Here is a 17,262-nt window from a genome sequence, read left to right as displayed (position 1 = left end):
TCAGATGGGAGACTTGTGTGTTGTCATTACATCAGATGGGGAGACTTGTGTGTTGTCATTACATCAGATGATAAGACTTGTGTGTTGTCATTACATCAGATGATAAGACTTGTGTGTTGTCATTACATCAGATGATAAGACTTGTGTGTTGTCATTACATCAGATGGGAGACTTGTGTGTTTGTGTGTTGTCATTACATCAGATGATAAGACTTGTGTGTTGTCATTACATCAGATGGGAGACTTGTGTGTTGTCATTACATCAGATGGGAGACTTGTGTGTTGTCATTACATCAGATGATAAGACTTGTGTGTTGTCATTACATCAGATGGGAGACTTGTGTGTTGTCATTACATCAGATGATAAGACTTGTGTGTTGTCATTACATCAGATGGGAGACTTGTGTGTTGTCATTACATCAGATGGGAGACTTGTGTGTTGTCATTACATCAGATGATAAGACTTGTGTGTTGTCATTACATCAGATGGGAGACTTGTGTGTTGTCATTACATCAGATGATAAGACTTGTGTGTTGTCATTACATCAGATGGGAGACTTGTGTGTTGTCATTACATCAGATGATAAGACTTGTGTGTTGTCATTACATCAGATGGGAGACTTGTGTGTTGTCATTACATCAGATGATAAGACTTGTGTGTTGTCATTACATCAGATGGGAGACTTGTGTGTTGTCATTACATCAGATGATAAGACTTGTGTGTTATCATTACATCAGATGGGAGACTTGTGTGTTGTCATTACATCAGATGATAAGACTTGTGTGTTGTCATTACATCAGATGATAAGACTTGTGTGTTATCATTACATCAGATGGGAGACTTGTGTGTTGTCATTACATCAGATGATAAGACTTGTGTGTTGTCATTACATCAGATGGGAGACTTGTGTGTTGTCATTACATCAGATGATAAGACTTGTGTGTTGTCATTACATCAGATGGGAGACTTGTGTGTTGTCATTACATCAGATGGGAGACTTGTGTGTTTGTGTGTTGTCATTACATCAGATGGGAGACTTGTGTGTTGTCATTACATCAGATGGGAGACTTGTGTGTTGTCATTACATCAGATGGGAGACTTGTGTGTTGTCATTACATCAGATGATAAGACTTGTGTGTTGTCATTACATCAGATGGGAGACTTGTGTGTTGTCATTACATCAGATGGGAGACTTGTGTGTTTGTGTGTTGTCATTACATCAGATGGGAGACTTGTGTGTTGTCATTACATCAGATGGGAGACTTGTGTGTTGTCATTACATCAGATGGGAGACTTGTGTGTTGTCATTACATCAGATGGGAGACTTGTGTGTTTGTGTGTTGTCATTACATCAGATGGGAGACTTGTGTGTTGTCATTACATCAGATGGGAGACTTGTGTGTTGTCATTACATCAGATGGGGAGACTTGTGTGTTGTCATTACATCAGATGATAAGACTTGTGTGTTGTCATTACATCAGATGATAAGACTTGTGTGTTGTCATTACATCAGATGATAAGACTTGTGTGTTGTCATTACATCAGATGATAAGACTTGTGTGTTGTCATTACATCAGATGATAAGACTTGTGTGTTGTCATTACATCAGATGATAAGACTTGTGTGTTGTCATTACATCAGATGATAAGACTTGTGTGTTGTCATTACATCAGATGATAAGACTTGTGTGTTGTCATTACATCAGATGATAAGACTTGTGTGTTGTCATTACATCAGATGATAAGACTTGTGTGTTGTCATTACATCAGATGATAAGACTTGTGTGTTGTCAATACATCAGATGGGAGACTTGTGTGTTTGTGTGTTGTCATTACATCAGATGATAAGACTTGTGTGTTGTCATTACATCAGATGATAAGACTTGTGTGTTGTCATTACATCAGATGATAAGACTTGTGTGTTGTCATTACATCAGATGATAAGACTTGTGTGTTGTCAATACATCAGATGGGAGACTTGTGTGTTTGTGTGTTGTCATTACATCAGATGATAAGACTTGTGTGTTGTCATTACATCAGATGATAAGACTTGTGTGTTGTCATTACATCAGATGATAAGACTTGTGTGTTGTCATTACATCAGATGATAAGACTTGTGTGTTGTCAATACATCAGATGGGAGACTTGTGTGTTTGTGTGTTGTCATTACATCAGATGATAAGACTTGTGTGTTGTCAATACATCAGATGGGAGACTTGTGTGTTTGTGTGTTGTCAATACATCAGATGGGAGACTTGTGTGTTGTCAATACATCAGATGGGAGACTTGTGTGTTTGTGTGTTGTCATTACATCAGATGATAAGACTTGTGTGTTGTCAATACATCAGATGGGAGACTTGTGTGTTTGTGTGTTGTCATTACATCAGATGGAAGACTTGTGTGTTGTCATTACATCAGATGGAAGACTTGTGTGTTTGTGTGTTGTCATTACATCAGATGATAAGATGGGAAGACTTGTGTGTTTGTGTGTTGTCATTACATCAGATGATAAGACTTGTGTGTTGTCAATACATCAGATGGGAGACTTGTGTGTTGTCAATACATCAGATGGGAGACTTGTGTGTTTGTGTGTTGTCATTACATCAGATGATAAGACTTGTGTGTTGTCAATACATCAGATGGGAGACTTGTGTGTTTGTGTGTTGTCATTACATCAGATGGAAGACTTGTGTGTTGTCATTACATCAGATGGAAGACTTGTGTGTTTGTGTGTTGTCATTACATCAGATGATAAGACTTGTGTGTTGTCATTACATCAGATGGGAAGACTTGTGTGTTGTCATTACATCAGATGATAAGACTTGTGTGTTGTCAATACATCAGATGGGAGACTTGTGTGTTGTCATTACATCAGATGGGAGACTTGTGTGTTGTCATTACATCAGATGGGAGACTTGTGTGTTGTCATTACATCAGATGGAAGACTTGTGTGTTTGTGTGTTGTCATTACATCAGATGGAAGACTTGTGTGTTTGTGTGTTGTCATTACATCAGATGGGAGACTTGTGTGTTGTCATTACATCAGATGGGAGACTTGTGTGTTGTCAATACATCAGATGGGAGACTTGTGTGTTGTCATTACATCAGATGGAAGACTTGTGTGTTTGTGTGTTGTCATTACATCAGATGGAAGACTTGTGTGTTTGTGTGTTGTCATTACATCAGATGGAAGACTTGTGTGTTGTCATTACATCAGATGATAAGATGGGAAGACTTGTGTGTTGTCATTACATCAGATGGAAGACTTGTGTGTTTGTGTGTTGTCATTACATCAGATGGAAGACTTGTGTGTTGTCATTACATCAGATGATAAGATGGGAAGACTTGTGTGTTGTCATTACATCAGATGGAAGACTTGTGTGTTTGTGTGTTGTCATTACATCAGATGGAAGACTTGTGTGTTGTCATTACATCAGATGGGAGACTTGTGTGTTTGTGTGTTGTCATTACATCAGATGGGAGACTTGTGTGTTGTCATTACATCAGATGGGGAGACTTGTGTGTTGTCATTACATCAGATGATAAGACTTGTGTGTTGTCATTACATCAGATGATAAGACTTGTGTGTTGTCATTACATCAGATGATAAGACTTGTGTGTTGTCATTACATCAGATGGGAGACTTGTGTGTTTGTGTGTTGTCATTACATCAGATGATAAGACTTGTGTGTTGTCATTACATCAGATGGGAGACTTGTGTGTTGTCATTACATCAGATGGGAGACTTGTGTGTTGTCATTACATCAGATGATAAGACTTGTGTGTTGTCATTACATCAGATGGGAGACTTGTGTGTTGTCATTACATCAGATGATAAGACTTGTGTGTTGTCATTACATCAGATGGGAGACTTGTGTGTTGTCATTACATCAGATGGGAGACTTGTGTGTTGTCATTACATCAGATGATAAGACTTGTGTGTTGTCATTACATCAGATGGGAGACTTGTGTGTTGTCATTACATCAGATGATAAGACTTGTGTGTTGTCATTACATCAGATGGGAGACTTGTGTGTTGTCATTACATCAGATGATAAGACTTGTGTGTTGTCATTACATCAGATGGGAGACTTGTGTGTTGTCATTACATCAGATGATAAGACTTGTGTGTTGTCATTACATCAGATGGGAGACTTGTGTGTTGTCATTACATCAGATGATAAGACTTGTGTGTTATCATTACATCAGATGGGAGACTTGTGTGTTGTCATTACATCAGATGATAAGACTTGTGTGTTGTCATTACATCAGATGATAAGACTTGTGTGTTATCATTACATCAGATGGGAGACTTGTGTGTTGTCATTACATCAGATGATAAGACTTGTGTGTTGTCATTACATCAGATGGGAGACTTGTGTGTTGTCATTACATCAGATGATAAGACTTGTGTGTTGTCATTACATCAGATGGGAGACTTGTGTGTTGTCATTACATCAGATGGGAGACTTGTGTGTTTGTGTGTTGTCATTACATCAGATGGGAGACTTGTGTGTTGTCATTACATCAGATGGGAGACTTGTGTGTTTGTGTGTTGTCATTACATCAGATGGGAGACTTGTGTGTTGTCATTACATCAGATGATAAGATGGGAAGACTTGTGAGTTTGTGTGTTGTCATTACATCAGATGGGAGACTTGTGTGTTGTCATTACATCAGATGATAAGATGGGAAGACTTGTGAGTTTGTGTGTTGTCATTACATCAGATGATAAGACTTGTGTGTTGTCATTACATCAGATGATAAGACTTGTGTGTTGTCATTACATCAGATGGGAAGACTTGTGTGTTGTCATTACATCAGATGGGAGACTTGTGTGTTGTCATTACATCAGATGATAAGATGGGAAGACTTGTGAGTTTGTGTGTTGTCATTACATCAGATGGGAAGACTTGTGTGTTGTCATTACATCAGATGATAAGATGGGAAGACTTGTGAGTTTGTGTGTTGTCATTACATCAGATGATAAGACTTGTGTGTTGTCATTACATCAGATGGGAAGACTTGTGTGTTGTCATTACATCAGATGGGAGACTTGTGTGTTGTCATTACATCAGATGGGAAGACTTGTGTGTTGTCATTACATCAGATGATAAGATGGGAAGACTTGTGAGTTTGTGTGTTGTCATTACATCAGATGATAAGACTTGTGTGTTGTCATTACATCAGATGGGAAGACTTGTGTGTTGTCATTACATCAGATGGGAGACTTGTGTGTTGTCATTACATCAGATGGGAAGACTTGTGTGTTGTCATTACATCAGATGGGAGACTTGTGTGTTGTCATTACATCAGATGGGAAGACTTGTGTGTTGTCATTACATCAGATGGGAAGACTTGTGTGTTGTCATTACATCAGATGATAAGACTTGTGTGTTGTCATTACATCAGATGATAAGACTTGTGTGTTGTCATTACATCAGATGGGAGACTTGTGTGTTTGTGTGTTGTCATTACATCAGATGATAAGACTTGTGTGTTGTCATTACATCAGATGATAAGACTTGTGTGTTGTCATTACATCAGATGATAAGACTTGTGTGTTTGTGTGTTGTCATTACATCAGATGGGAGACTTGTGTGTTGTCATTACATCAGATGATAAGACTTGTGTGTTGTCATTACATCAGATGGGAAGACTTGTGTGTTTGTGTGTTGTCATTACATCAGATGGGAGACTTGTGTGTTGTCATTACATCAGATGATAAGACTTGTGTGTTGTCATTACATCAGATGGAAGACTTGTGTGTTGTCATTACATCAGATGGGAAGACTTGTGTGTTGTCATTACATCAGATGGGAGACTTGTGTGTTGTCATTACATCAGATGATAAGACTTGTGTGTTGTCATTACATCAGATGGGAAGACTTGTGTGTTGTTTTTACATCAGATGATAAGACTTGTGTGTTGTCATTACATCAGATGGGAGACTTGTGTGTTTGTGTGTTGTCATTACATCAGATGATAAGACTTGTGTGTTGTCATTACATCAGATGATAAGACTTGTGTGTTGTCATTACATCAGATGATAAGACTTGTGTGTTTGTGTGTTGTCATTACATCAGATGGGAGACTTGTGTGTTGTCATTACATCAGATGATAAGACTTGTGTGTTTGTGTGTTGTCATTACATCAGATGGGAGACTTGTGTGTTTGTGTGTTGTCATTACATCAGATGATAAGACTTGTGTGTTGTCATTACATCAGATGATAAGACTTGTGTGTTGTCATTACATCAGATGGGAAACTTGTGTGTTGTCATTACATCAGATGATAAGACTTGTGTGTTGTCATTACATCAGATGATAAGACTTGTGTGTTGTCATTACATCAGATGATAAGACTTGTGTGTTGTCATTACATCAGATGGGAGACTTGTGTGTTTGTGTGTTGTCATTACATCAGATGATAAGACTTGTGTGTTGTCATTACATCAGATGATAAGATGGGAAGACTTGTGAGTTTGTGTGTTGTCATTACATCAGATGATAAGACTTGTGTGTTGTCATTACATCAGATGATAAGACTTGTGTGTTGTCATTACATCAGATGGGATGACTTGTGTGTTTGTGTGTTGTCATTACATCAGATGGGAGACTTGTGTGTTGTCATTACATCAGATGGGAGACTTGTGAGTTTGTGTGTTGTCATTACATCAGATGATAAGACTTGTGTGTTGTCATTACATCAGATGATAAGACTTGTGTGTTGTCATTACATCAGATTGGAAGACTTGTGTGTTGTCATTACATCAGATGGGAGACTTGTGTGTTTGTGTGTTGTCATTACATCAGATGATAAGACTTGTGTGTTGTCATTACATCAGATGGGAGACTTGTGTGTTGTCATTACATCAGATGGGAGACTTGTGTGTTGTCATTACATCAGATGGGAGACTTGTGTGTTTGTGTGTTGTCATTACATCAGATGATAAGACTTGTGTGTTGTCATTACATCAGATGATAAGACTTGTGTGTTGTCATTACATCAGATGGGAGACTTGTGTGTTTGTGTGTTGTCATTACATCAGATGGGAGACTTGTGTGTTGTCATTACATCAGATGATAAGACTTGTGTGTTTGTGTGTTGTCATTACATCAGATGGGAGACTTGTGTGTTTGTGTGTTGTCATTACATCAGATGATAAGACTTGTGTGTTGTCATTACATCAGATGATAAGACTTGTGTGTTGTCATTACATCAGATGGGAAACTTGTGTGTTGTCATTACATCAGATGATAAGACTTGTGTGTTGTCATTACATCAGATGATAAGACTTGTGTGTTGTCATTACATCAGATGATAAGACTTGTGTGTTGTCATTACATCAGATGGGAGACTTGTGTGTTTGTGTGTTGTCATTACATCAGATGATAAGACTTGTGTGTTGTCATTACATCAGATGATAAGATGGGAAGACTTGTGAGTTTGTGTGTTGTCATTACATCAGATGATAAGACTTGTGTGTTGTCATTACATCAGATGATAAGACTTGTGTGTTGTCATTACATCAGATGGGATGACTTGTGTGTTTGTGTGTTGTCATTACATCAGATGGGAGACTTGTGTGTTGTCATTACATCAGATGGGAGACTTGTGAGTTTGTGTGTTGTCATTACATCAGATGATAAGACTTGTGTGTTGTCATTACATCAGATGATAAGACTTGTGTGTTGTCATTACATCAGATGATAAGACTTGTGTGTTGTCATTACATCAGATTGGAAGACTTGTGTGTTGTCATTACATCAGATGGGAGACTTGTGTGTTTGTGTGTTGTCATTACATCAGATGATAAGACTTGTGTGTTGTCATTACATCAGATGGGAGACTTGTGTGTTGTCATTACATCAGATGATAAGACTTGTGTGTTGTCATTACATCAGATGGGAGACTTGTGTGTTTGTGTGTTGTCATTACATCAGATGATAAGATGGGAAGACTTGTGAGTTTGTGTGTTGTCATTACATCAGATGATAAGACTTGTGTGTTGTCATTACATCAGATGATAAGACTTGTGTGTTGTCATTACATCAGATGGGAGACTTGTGTGTTTGTGTGTTGTCATTACATCAGATGGGAGACTTGTGTGTTGTCATTACATCAGATGGGAGACTTGTGAGTTTGTGTGTTGTCATTACATCAGATGATAAGACTTGTGTGTTGTCATTACATCAGATGATAAGACTTGTGTGTTGTCATTACATCAGATGATAAGACTTGTGTGTTGTCATTACATCAGATTGGAAGACTTGTGTGTTGTCATTACATCAGATGGGAGACTTGTGTGTTTGTGTGTTGTCATTACATCAGATGATAAGACTTGTGTGTTGTCATTACATCAGATGATAAGACTTGTGTGTTGTCATTACATCAGATGGGAGACTTGTGTGTTTGTGTGTTGTCATTACATCAGATGGGAGACTTGTGTGTTGTCATTACATCAGATGGGAGACTTGTGTGTTGTCATTACATCAGATGGAAGACTTGTGTGTTGTCATTACATCAGATGGGAGACTTGTGTGTTGTCATTACATCAGATGGGAGACTTGTGTGTTTGTGTGTTGTCATTACATCAGATGGGAGACTTGTGTGTTTGTGTGTTGTCATTACATCAGATGGGAAGACTTGTGTGTGTGCATGAGTGTGTTTTACATATGTAGGCACTGTGGTATAATATAGTGGAAACAGAACATCTATGTTTGCGTGCTCTTGTTGTTAACATTTCTGTGATCACACACACACACACACTCAGACGAATGTGGATTTTCTCTTACAGGAACTCCGCCCAGGCAGAGAAACACACACAGACACACACACACACACACACACACACACACACACACACACACACACACACACACACACACACACACACACACAGAGTCATTATCAGGGGTAGTGAGATGGGATGATGTGATGAGAGAATCATGTTTAAACATTAGCAGTCCGCCATCCACTTCAGACTGACTTCTTTCTTTCTCGTCTCTTACTCCCACGTTCTATTCTTCTGTGCCCTTGCTCTGTATTTGCTCATCTCTATCTTTCTCTCGCTCTCTTTCTCTCTCCCTAGTCTTCTCTCTCTCTCTCTCTAGTCTTCTCTCTCTCTCTCTCCCTAGTCCTCTCTCTCTCTCCCTAGTCTTCTCTCTCTCTCCCTAGTCTTCTCTCTCTCTCTCCCTAGTCTTCTCTCTCTCTTTTTCTCCCTCTCTCTCCCTAGTCTTCTCTCTCTCTCCCTAGTCTTCTCTCTCTCTCCCTAGTCTTCTCTCTGTCTCTCTCCCTAGTCTTCTCTCTCTTTTTTCTCCCACTCTCTCCCTAGTCTTCTCTCTCTTTTTTCTCCCTCTCTCTCCCGAGTCTTCTCTCTCTTTTTTCTCCTTCTCTCTCCCTAGTCTTCTCTCTCTTTTTTCTCCTTCTCTCTCCCTAGTCTTCTCTCTTTTTTCTCCTTCTCTCTCCCTAGTCTTCTCTCTCTTTTCTCCCTCTCTCTCCCTAGTCTTCTCTCTTTTTTCTCCCTCTCTCTGCCTAGTCTTCTCTCTCTTTTTTCTCCCTCTCTCTGCCTAGTCTTCTCTCTCTTTTTTCTCCCTCTCTCTCCCTAGTCTTCTCTCTCTTTGCTTGTCTCTATCTCTAGTCTTCTCTCTCTTTGTTTGTCTCTATCTCCAGTCTTCTCTCTCCTCTATCAATTTACATTTTCTATTATCATGTGAAACATATGTTAACAATGCCAAAGCCAGTCAACTAGATAATAATCTCTCTCTCTCTGCTCTCTGTCCATCTCTCGTTCTCTCTGTGCACTCGCTCCGTCGCCCCAGACTGAAGCGTCTGTTCCGGGAGACTGGTCTTACTGTGTGTTACGCAATCCCTAAATGTCTACACACAGACAGATGAACATAACCCCAGTCTCTGGTGATAGCCTTACAATTAGGTTCTGGGAACTGAGATTAACATAACCCAAACAAAATCACCCTCTGCTTCGTGTGTGTGTGTGTGTGTGTCTGTGTGTGTGTGTTCATGCAGGGAAACCAACTTCCTCTCTGTCTGTGTGTTTGTGCAGAACTGGATCACGCGGGGTCAGCCCAAATCCTTCTGGATCTCTGGACTATTCTTCCCTCAGGGCTTCCTCACTGGTCAGTACACACCGTCTCCTCTCTGTTCTGTTCTCTAGTCAATATTATGTAGTATTAAATATCACTGGTCAGTACACACCATCTCCTCTCTGTACTCTAGTCAATATTATGTAGTATTAAATATCACTGGTCAGTACACACCATCTCCTCTGTGTTCTGTTCTCTAGTCAATATTATGTAGTATTAAATATCACTGGTCAGTACACACCATCTCCTCTCTGTACTCTAGTCAATATTATGTAGTATTAAATATCACTGGTCAGTACACACCGTCTCCTCTCTGTACTCTAGTCAATATTATGTAGTATTAAATATCACTGGTCAGTACACACCGTCTCCTCTCTGTACTCTAGTCAATATTATGTAGTATTAAATATCACTGGTCAGTACACACCATCTCCTCTCTGTTCTCTAGTCAATATTATGTAGTATTAAATATCACTGGTCAGTACACACCGTCTCCTCTCTGTTCTCTAGTCAATATTATGTAGTATTAAATATCACTGGTCAGTACACACCGTCTCCTCTCTGTTCTCTAGTCAATATTATGTAGTATTAAATATCACTGGTCAGTTCACACCATCTCCTCTCTGTTCTCTAGTCAATATTATGTAGTATTAAATATCACTGGTCAGTACACACCATCTCCTCTGTGTTCTGTTCTCTAGTCAATATTATGTAGTATTAAATATCACTGGTCAGTACACACCATCTCCTCTCTGTTCTCTAGTCAATATTATGTAGTATTAAATATCACTGGTCAGTACACACCATCTCCTCTGTGTTCTGTTCTCTAGTCAATATTATGTAGTATTAAATATCACTGGTCAGTACACACCGTCTCCTCTCTGTTCTCTAGTCAATATTATGTAGTATTAAATATCACTGGTCAGTCAGTACACACCATCTCCTCTCTGTTCTCTAGTCAATATTATGTAGTATTAAATATCACTGGTCAGTACACACCATCTCCTCTCTGTTCTCTAGTCAATATTATGTAGTATTAAATATCACTGGTCAGTCAGTACACACCATCTCCTCTCTGTTCTCTAGTCAATATTATGTAGTATTAAATATCACTGGTCAGTACACACCATCTCCTCTCTGTTCTCTAGTCAATATTATGTAGTATTAAATATCACTGGTCAGTACACACCATCTCCTCTGTGTTCTGTTCTCTAGTCAATATTATGTAGTATTAAATATCACTGGTCAGTACACACCATCTCCTCTCTGTTCTCTAGTCAATATTATGTAGTATTAAATATCACTGGTCAGTACACACCATCTCCTCTCTGTTCTCTAGTCAATATTATGTAGTATTAAATATCACTGGTCAGTCAGTACACACCATCTCCTCTCTGTTCTCTAGTCAATATTATGTAGTATTAAATATCACTGGTCAGTACACACCATCTCCTCTCTGTTCTCTAGTCAATATTATGTAGTATTAAATATGACTGGTCAGTACACACCATCTCCTCTGTGTTCTGTTCTCTAGTCAATATTATGTAGTATTAAATATCACTGGTCAGTACACACCATCTCCTCTCTGTTCTCTAGTCAATATTATGTAGTATTAAATATCACTGGTCAGTACACACCATCTCCTCTGTGTTCTGTTCTCTAGTCAATATTATGTAGTATTAAATATCACTGGTCAGTACACACCATCTCCTCTCTGTTCTCTAGTCTATATTATGTAGTATTAAATATCACTGGTCAGTACACACCATCTCCTCTCTGTTCTCTAGTCAATATTATGTAGTATTAAATATCACTGGTCAGTACACACCATCTCCTCTGTGTTCTGTTCTCTAGTCAATATTATGTAGTATTAAATATCACTGGTCAGTACACACCATCTACTCTCTGTTCTGTTCTCTAGTCAATATTATGTAGTATTAAATATCACTGGTCAGTACACACCATCTCCTCTGTGTTCTGTTCTCTAGTCAATATTATGTAGTATTAAATATCACTGGTCAGTACACACCATCTCCTCTGTGTTCTGTTCTCTAGTCAATATTATGTAGTATTAAATATCACTGGTCAGTACACACCATCTCCTCTCTGTTCTCTAGTCAATATTATGTAGTATTAAATATCACTGGTCAGTACACACCGTCTCCTCTCTGTTCTCTAGTCAATATTATGTAGTATTAAATATCACTGGTCAGTACACACCGTCTCCTCTCTGTTCTCTAGTCAATATTATGTAGTATTAAATATCACTGGTCAGTACACACCATCTCCTCTCTGTTCTCTAGTCAATATTATGTAGTATTAAATATCACTGGTCAGTACACACCGTCTCCTCTCTGTTCTCTAGTCAATATTATGTAGTATTAAATATCACTGGTCAGTACACACCGTCTCCTCTCTGTTCTCTAGTCAATATTATGTAGTATTAAATATCACTGGTCAGTTCACACCATCTCCTCTCTGTTCTCTAGTCAATATTATGTAGTATTAAATATCACTGGTCAGTACACACCATCTCCTCTGTGTTCTGTTCTCTAGTCAATATTATGTAGTATTAAATATCACTGGTCAGTACACACCATCTCCTCTCTGTTCTCTAGTCAATATTATGTAGTATTAAATATCACTGGTCAGTACACACCATCTCCTCTGTGTTCTGTTCTCTAGTCAATATTATGTAGTATTAAATATCACTGGTCAGTACACACCGTCTCCTCTCTGTTCTCTAGTCAATATTATGTAGTATTAAATATCACTGGTCAGTCAGTACACACCATCTCCTCTCTGTTCTCTAGTCAATATTATGTAGTATTAAATATCACTGGTCAGTACACACCATCTCCTCTCTGTTCTCTAGTCAATATTATGTAGTATTAAATATCACTGGTCAGTCAGTACACACCATCTCCTCTCTGTTCTCTAGTCAATATTATGTAGTATTAAATATCACTGGTCAGTACACACCATCTCCTCTCTGTTCTCTAGTCAATATTATGTAGTATTAAATATCACTGGTCAGTACACACCATCTCCTCTGTGTTCTGTTCTCTAGTCAATATTATGTAGTATTAAATATCACTGGTCAGTACACACCATCTCCTCTCTGTTCTCTAGTCAATATTATGTAGTATTAAATATGACTGGTCAGTACACACCATCTCCTCTGTGTTCTGTTCTCTAGTCAATATTATGTAGTATTAAATATCACTGGTCAGTACACACCATCTCCTCTCTGTTCTCTAGTCAATATTATGTAGTATTAAATATCACTGGTCAGTACACACCATCTCCTCTGTGTTCTGTTCTCTAGTCAATATTATGTAGTATTAAATATCACTGGTCAGTACACACCATCTCCTCTCTGTTCTCTAGTCTATATTATGTAGTATTAAATATCACTGGTCAGTACACACCATCTCCTCTCTGTTCTCTAGTCAATATTATGTAGTATTAAATATCACTGGTCAGTACACACCATCTCCTCTGTGTTCTGTTCTCTAGTCAATATTATGTAGTATTAAATATCACTGGTCAGTACACACCATCTACTCTCTGTTCTGTTCTCTAGTCAATATTATGTAGTATTAAATATCACTGGTCAGTACACACCATCTCCTCTGTGTTCTGTTCTCTAGTCAATATTATGTAGTATTAAATATCACTGGTCAGTACACACCATCTCCTCTCTGTTCTCTAGTCAATATTATGTAGTATTAAATATCACTGGTCAGTACACACCGTCTCCTCTCTGTTCTCTAGTCAATATTATGTAGTATTAAATATCACTGGTCAGTACACACCGTCTCCTCTCTGTTCTCTAGTCAATATTATGTAGTATTAAATATCACTGGTCAGTACACACCATCTCCTCTCTGTTCTCTAGTCAATATTATGTAGTATTAAATATCACTGGTCAGTTCACACCGTCTCCTCTCTGTTCTCTAGTCAATATTATGTAGTATTAAATATCACTGGTCAGTACACACCATCTCCTCTGTGTTCTGTTCTCTAGTCAATATTATGTAGTATTAAATATCACTGGTCAGTACACACCATCTCCTCTCTGTTCTCTAGTCAATATTATGTAGTATTAAATATCACTGGTCAGTACACACCATCTCCTCTGTGTTCTGTTCTCTAGTCAATATTATGTAGTATTAAATATCACTGGTCAGTACACACCATCTCCTCTCTGTTCTCTAGTCAATATTATGTAGTATTAAATATCACTGGTCAGTACACACCGTCTCCTCTCTGTTCTCTAGTCAATATTATGTAGTATTAAATATCACTGGTCAGTACACACCATCTCCTCTATGTTCTGTTCTCTAGTCAATATTATGTAGTATTAAATATCACTGGTCAGTACACACCATCTCCTCTCTGTTCTCTAGTCAATATTATGTAGTATTAAATATCACTGGTCAGTACACACCATCTCCTCTGTGTTCTCTAGTCAATATTATGTAGTATTAAATATCACTGGTCAGTACACACCATCTCCTCTCTGTTCTCTAGTCAATATTATGTAGTATTAAATATCATTGGTCAGTACACACCATCTCCTCTGTGTTCTCTAGTCAATATTATGTAGTATTACATATCACTGGTCAGTACACACCATCTCCTCTCTGTTCTCTAGTCAATATTATGTAGTATTAAATATCACTGGTCAGTACACACCGTCTCCTCTCTGTTCTCTAGTCAATATTATGTAGTATTAAATATCACTGGTCAGTACACACCATCTCCTCTCTGTTCTCTAGTCAATATTATGTAGTATTAAATATCACTGGTCAGTACACACCGTCTCCTCTCTGTTCTCTAGTCAATATTATGTAGTATTAAATATCACTGGTCAGTACACACCATCTCCTCTGTGTTCTGTTCTCTAGTCAATATTATGTAGTATTAAATATCACTGGTCAGTACACACCATCTCCTCTCTGTTCTCTAGTTTATATTATGTAGTATTAAATATCACTGGTCAGTACACACCATCTCCTCTCTGTTCTCTAGTCAATATTATGTAGTATTAAATATCACTGGTCAGTACACACCATCTCCTCTCTGTTCTCTAGTTTATATTATGTAGTATTAAATATCACTGGTCAGTACACACCATCTCCTCTCTGTTCTCTAGTCAATATTATGTAGTATTAAATATCACTGGTCAGTACACACCATCTCCTCTGTGTTCTGTTCTCTAGTCAATATTATGTAGTATTAAATATCACTGGTCAGTACACACCATCTCCTCTGTGTTCTGTTCTCTAGTCAATATTATGTAGTATTAAATATCACTGGTCAGTACACACCGTCTCCTCTCTGTTCTCTAGTCAATATTATGTAGTATTAAATATCACTGGTCAGTACACACCATCTCCTCTCTGTTCTCTAGTCAATATTATGTAGTATTAAATATCACTGGTCAGTACACACCGTCTCCTCTCTGTTCTCTAGTCAATATTATGTAGTATTAAATATCACTGGTCAGTACACACCGTCTCCTCTCTGTTCTCTAGTCAATATTATGTATTATTAAATATCACTGGTCAGTTCACACCGTCTCCTCTCTGTTCTCTAGTCAATATTATGTAGTATTAAATATCACTGGTCAGTACACACCATCTCCTCTGTGTTCTGTTCTCTAGTCAATATTATGTAGTATTAAATATCACTGGTCAGTACACACCATCTCCTCTCTGTTCTCTAGTCAATATTATGTAGTATTAAATATCACTGGTCAGTACACACCATCTCCTCTGTGTTCTGTTCTCTAGTCAATATTATGTAGTATTAAATATCACTGCTCAGTACACACCATCTCCTCTCTGTTCTCTAGTCAATATTATGTAGTATTAAATATCACTGGTCAGTACACACCGTCTCCTCTCTGTTCTCTAGTCAATATTATGTAGTATTAAATATCACTGGTCAGTACACACCATCTCCTCTGTGTTCTGTTCTCTAGTCAATATTATGTAGTATTAAATATCACTGGTCAGTACACACCATCTCCTCTCTGTTCTCTAGTCAATATTATGTAGTATTAAATATCACTGGTCAGTACACACCGTCTCCTCTCTGTTCTCTAGTCAATATTATGTAGTATTAAATATCACTGGTCAGTACACACCATCTCCTCTGTGTTCTGTTCTCTAGTCAATATTATGTAGTATTAAATATCACTGGTCAGTACACACCATCTCCTCTCTGTTCTCTAGTCAATATTATGTAGTATTAAATATCACTGGTCAGTACACACCATCTCCTCTGTGTTCTCTAGTCAATATTATGTAGTATTAAATATCACTGGTCAGTACACACCATCTCCTCTCTGTTCTCTAGTCAATATTATGTAGTATTAAATATCACTGGTCAGTACACACCATCTCCTCTGTGTTCTGTTCTCTAGTCAATATTATGTAGTATTAAATATCACTGGTCAGTACACACCATCTCCTCTCTGTTCTCTAGTCAATATTATGTAGTATTAAATATCACTGGTCAGTACACACCATCTCCTCTCTGTTCTCTAGTCAATATTATGTAGTATTAAATATCACTGGTCAGTACACACCATCTCCTCTGTGTTCTGTTCTCTAGTCAATATTATGTAGTATTAAATATCACTGGTCAGTACACACCATCTCCTCTCTGTTCTGTTCTCTAGTCAATATTATGTAGTATTAAATATCACTGGTCAGTACACACCATCTCCTCTGTGTTCTGTTCTCTAGTCAATATTATGTAGTATTAAATATCACTGGTCAGTACACACCATCTCCTCTCTGTTCTCTAGTCAATATTATGTAGTATTAAATATCACTGGTCAGTACACACCGTCTCCTCTCTGTTCTCTAGTCAATATTATGTAGTATTAAATATCACTGGTCAGTACACACCGTCTCCTCTCTGTTCTCTAGTCAATATTATGTAGTATTAAATATCACTGGTCAGTTCACACCGTCTCCTCTCTGTTCTCTAGTCAATATTATGTAGTATTAAATATCACTGGTCAGTACACACCATCTCCTCTGTGTTCTGTTCTCTAGTCAATATTATGTAGTATTAAATATCACTGGTCAGTACACACCATCTCCTCTCTGTTCTCTAGTCAATATTATGTAGTATTA

At 37.9% G+C, this 17,262-nt stretch overlaps 1 protein-coding gene across 1 annotated transcript in view; it reads left to right on the top strand.

Annotated features, from left to right (window-relative positions):
• Window positions 1-17,262, top strand: part of LOC110533220 (dynein, axonemal, heavy chain 6) — a 191,597-nt gene that overhangs the window by 166,700 nt on the left and 7,635 nt on the right. The window contains exon 79 of the mRNA XM_090188666.1: window positions 10,066-10,138. Within this exon, the coding sequence (XP_090044792.1) occupies window positions 10,066-10,138 (73 nt within the window). The remainder of the gene's footprint in view (window positions 1-10,065; window positions 10,139-17,262) is intronic.

Source organism: Oncorhynchus mykiss, chromosome 10 (assembly GCF_057628025.1).
Source record: "Oncorhynchus mykiss isolate SJ-2025 chromosome 10, ASM5762802v1, whole genome shotgun sequence".
NCBI lineage: Eukaryota > Metazoa > Chordata > Actinopteri > Salmoniformes > Salmonidae > Oncorhynchus > Oncorhynchus mykiss.
This window is presented reverse-complemented; position numbering and strand designations above follow the sequence as displayed.